Source organism: Toxorhynchites rutilus, chromosome 1 (genome assembly GCF_029784135.1).
Source record: "Toxorhynchites rutilus septentrionalis strain SRP chromosome 1, ASM2978413v1, whole genome shotgun sequence".
In the NCBI taxonomy this organism is placed as follows: Eukaryota; Metazoa; Arthropoda; class Insecta; order Diptera; family Culicidae; genus Toxorhynchites; species Toxorhynchites rutilus.
This window is the reverse complement of record NC_073744.1, coordinates 178,030,207-178,033,175: the sequence shown is the minus strand read 5'-3', so window position 1 is coordinate 178,033,175 and position 2,969 is coordinate 178,030,207. Positions and strand designations below refer to the sequence as shown.

At 36.5% G+C, this 2,969-nt stretch overlaps 1 protein-coding gene across 1 annotated transcript; it reads right to left on the bottom strand.

Annotated features, from left to right (window-relative positions):
• Positions 1 to 421: 421 nt before the first annotated feature.
• Positions 422 to 1,675, bottom strand: LOC129761738 (splicing regulator SDE2). Its single transcript, XM_055759484.1, has 2 exons — positions 1,492 to 1,675; positions 422 to 1,434 (listed from the first exon to the last, which is right to left on the bottom strand). Exons 1-2 carry the CDS (start codon positions 1,585 to 1,587, stop codon positions 724 to 726), a joined length of 807 nt encoding a protein of 268 aa, XP_055615459.1. The 5' UTR covers positions 1,588 to 1,675; the 3' UTR covers positions 422 to 723.
• Between the last annotated feature and the right edge of the window lie 1,294 nt (positions 1,676 to 2,969).

Here is a 2,969-nt window from a genome sequence, read left to right as displayed (position 1 = left end):
TAAACATGACTATTTTTTTATCTGTAAATTGCAGATAAGAATTTATTAAACAAGTGTTTCAATGTGTTACTTTCCTATAAAGAATATGTGTAAAAAATGTTCTTCGTGTGATATCCTTCGAAACAGTCCCTAACAGCCCTGGTTTTCGAATTTATCACAAAAAAAAAAATAGTTTGGTGCTTCCGCCTTTAATCTTTCTGTTTGAACATACAGAATAATGCTCTTTACATCTACACATTGCCGCAATGCATGAAAAACAAGTTTCTTCTGTAGGAGCATTGTACCACTGCGACCATTAGTTTGATCTAAAAACAAGTTTACTAAATATTAAAATTTGTTTAGGAAAAGTGTGAACTGATAAATTGTTGCGTAAAGTATAAGATTAGACCCCAAAGAGTTAAAACCAAACAGAAGAAAAAACTTTGAAATTAATTTCCTCATTTATTTCAATATTTAATTAAACTTCCAAACAGTTTGGAATGTTATACAACATATGTTATAAACTAAATATTAGGGTGTGCACGAGTGTCCTTGTCGCATGATGCAAAAATCTTATAAATCCATCAAAATGATTAAATGATTAAGAATCAAAATGATCAAAATTGAACAATTTTGGTGACGCTACAGATTTTTCCTTTTTTAATTTGTATTCCCAATGTGTTGCAGAATGCAGAATTACGTAATCCTACGTCAAAATAATGGATTTATTTTTCCCCTGATAGATTATTGCGAAACACCTTGTTCAGTGTTCCCTATCTTTTCTCCATTTTTATCCTCATCAGATGTAACGGTTTGCTGGGCCTCTAGGGACGAAGCAGACGTCGACGTTCCGGCAGAGGAACAGGCAGAATCCGAACCTGATTCGGAATCACTATCGGAAGACGATCCCAAGTCATCAGCTCCGAGCCAAAGTACTCCTTTGACTTTCTTTTTCTTGGTTTTATTCGCTGCCCCCTGCTCTTCCAACTTCCTCTTGGCACTTTCCTGGCCAGCTTTCTCTGCGCTCGCGGCCTTCAGAAAGCCCTCCTGGACGGCTTCGTCTATGTTCTGGGTTAAATCACTTCTCGCGCGGTTGTAGCCTTCGTCGTGGAATTCGTGCTTTGGCTTGGCCAGCAGTTTGTCGATTTTCTTCTGCAGTCTTGCAGCCTCATCCTCCGGGGCTTCCCGTTGCTTCTCCAGGTACGTCTTCAGTCGCTTTTCCTCGTTTATGTCACGCAACCGACGACCGCTCAGATCCCGACAGGCTTCCCTGTTCGTGGTCTTCTCGATTTGTGCCCCGATCGCCCGGAGCATAGAACCAAAGCCACCCTTTCCTCCGATGAGGCGTTCCTGCAACCGAAGGGGAATTCTCGCGTCGAGACGACTGGAAAATGTAGAATTCGCTGGAAGACGTTTCCCATTCTGGGTTAGATAGTATTCCGAAGGTAGCAAACCCTGCAAAAGATGTTCATTATTTATTCCGAATACACAACATTTTCACAAATTACTTACCGTCTCATTCGCAATCAAAGACTGAAAATCACTTTCCGTTAGTGATCCTGAATATTCGATGGGAATTGTTCGATTGTTATAAACAATCTGGATCATTTTAACAGCTGTGGGGTTGGAAATTATCGCAAAAATATATTCACACCAAATATCAGATGCTCTAGCGTACAATTTGTTATGATTTGAAGGTGTCAACAAAACAAAACAACCTGATTTATACACGTTAAAATGGACTACCTGTAGAGTAGGTAAATATTATGCTTCATAAAATATGGGATGTGAGCAAAGTAGCAATGGCCTTCATTTGGTTAACAATATCACGTACAGATGGACTCAGAAATTATCATCTCAAGAAATTGACGAATTTACGTTGGATTTACTACCGGATGGCGCAGCGAGTAAAATGATGATGTTTTGTTTTTTTTTCTGGTGTGAAATTTGCTCAAATTAAAAAAAAAAATCAGAATTTATCTTCCAATTTTCCGGTTTCACGTATTCTTTCTACGCTTTCTATTTAAAAAGGTTAGAAAATCGCCATTTTACAATGTGGTATGTGTATTTTGAAGAATTGCTTGGTATAAGTATCATAACTTTATTATTTTTCAACTAGGTAAATGATGAGCAGCATGTGTTGCGCTAAAAATACTGCAAATCCTTCTCGTATCGGCCTCTATATAATCAATGATATCAGCAAATTTGATATGATATCGATTTCATCGCAATTATCCATAGTATCAATAGCCGGTATGCCTTATCAAACTTCAAATTTTCGAAGATTATCTATGACATTGGTCAAATCGCGTCTTGAAACCATCGTAAATATACAAAACTCCAAATTTCTTACCATATACTGACGACATTAAATTGCTAAAGTGAATCTAAATTGAAATAAAATGAATAATCACAACCAAATTTTGCTTTTCAGTGCGTAAAATAAACAAACACCCTCACTTTTGTGGTTCTGAGCTCTAATGTAGATGTCTCATGAGCTGATTCAGCTTTGCGTAATTTCGTCAATATGATATTGGCGATCTAACGCAAAACGTAAACGATCGGTGAGACATCTGGATTTTGTTTTTGAACTAAGAAAATGATACTAATGTAACCTAAAACTCAAAAAACAAATCACGTATATTTTACTTCTGGACATTCCAAGGTAGTTCTTACATGCAGAAATCGTGCATTTTTCTACTTGTGTTTGATTGTGCTCTTGAATTTCCTTCTTTAATTCAACCATTATCAACATTTTTATAGTTTTCACTACTGAAAGAGGTAAATAAATAACATGTTATATATAAAATTGCGCAGAATTAAATTTATTACACACTCATCGCAATCAAATATTCTTTTATGATTATAACATTGTAATTTGTGGAAAGAACTACAAACCTTCCATAAGCTCACATGGCAAAATTTAAAACCATCATCACTTTCACCGCAGCGCCGCCTAGGTGTAGATTTGTACGTTAGATCGCCATTTT

What these genes read in the sequence shown, in the direction of transcription:
- LOC129761738 (XM_055759484.1), bottom strand. Translation starts at nt 1,587, where the DNA reads ATGATCCAGATTGTTTATAACAATCGAACAATTCCCATCGAATATTCA. An exon ending in CTTTGATTGCGAATGAGACG is followed by an intron (nt 1,435 to 1,491) that starts GTAAGTAATTTG and finishes CATCTTTTGCAG; the next exon opens with GGTTTGCTACCTTCGGAATA.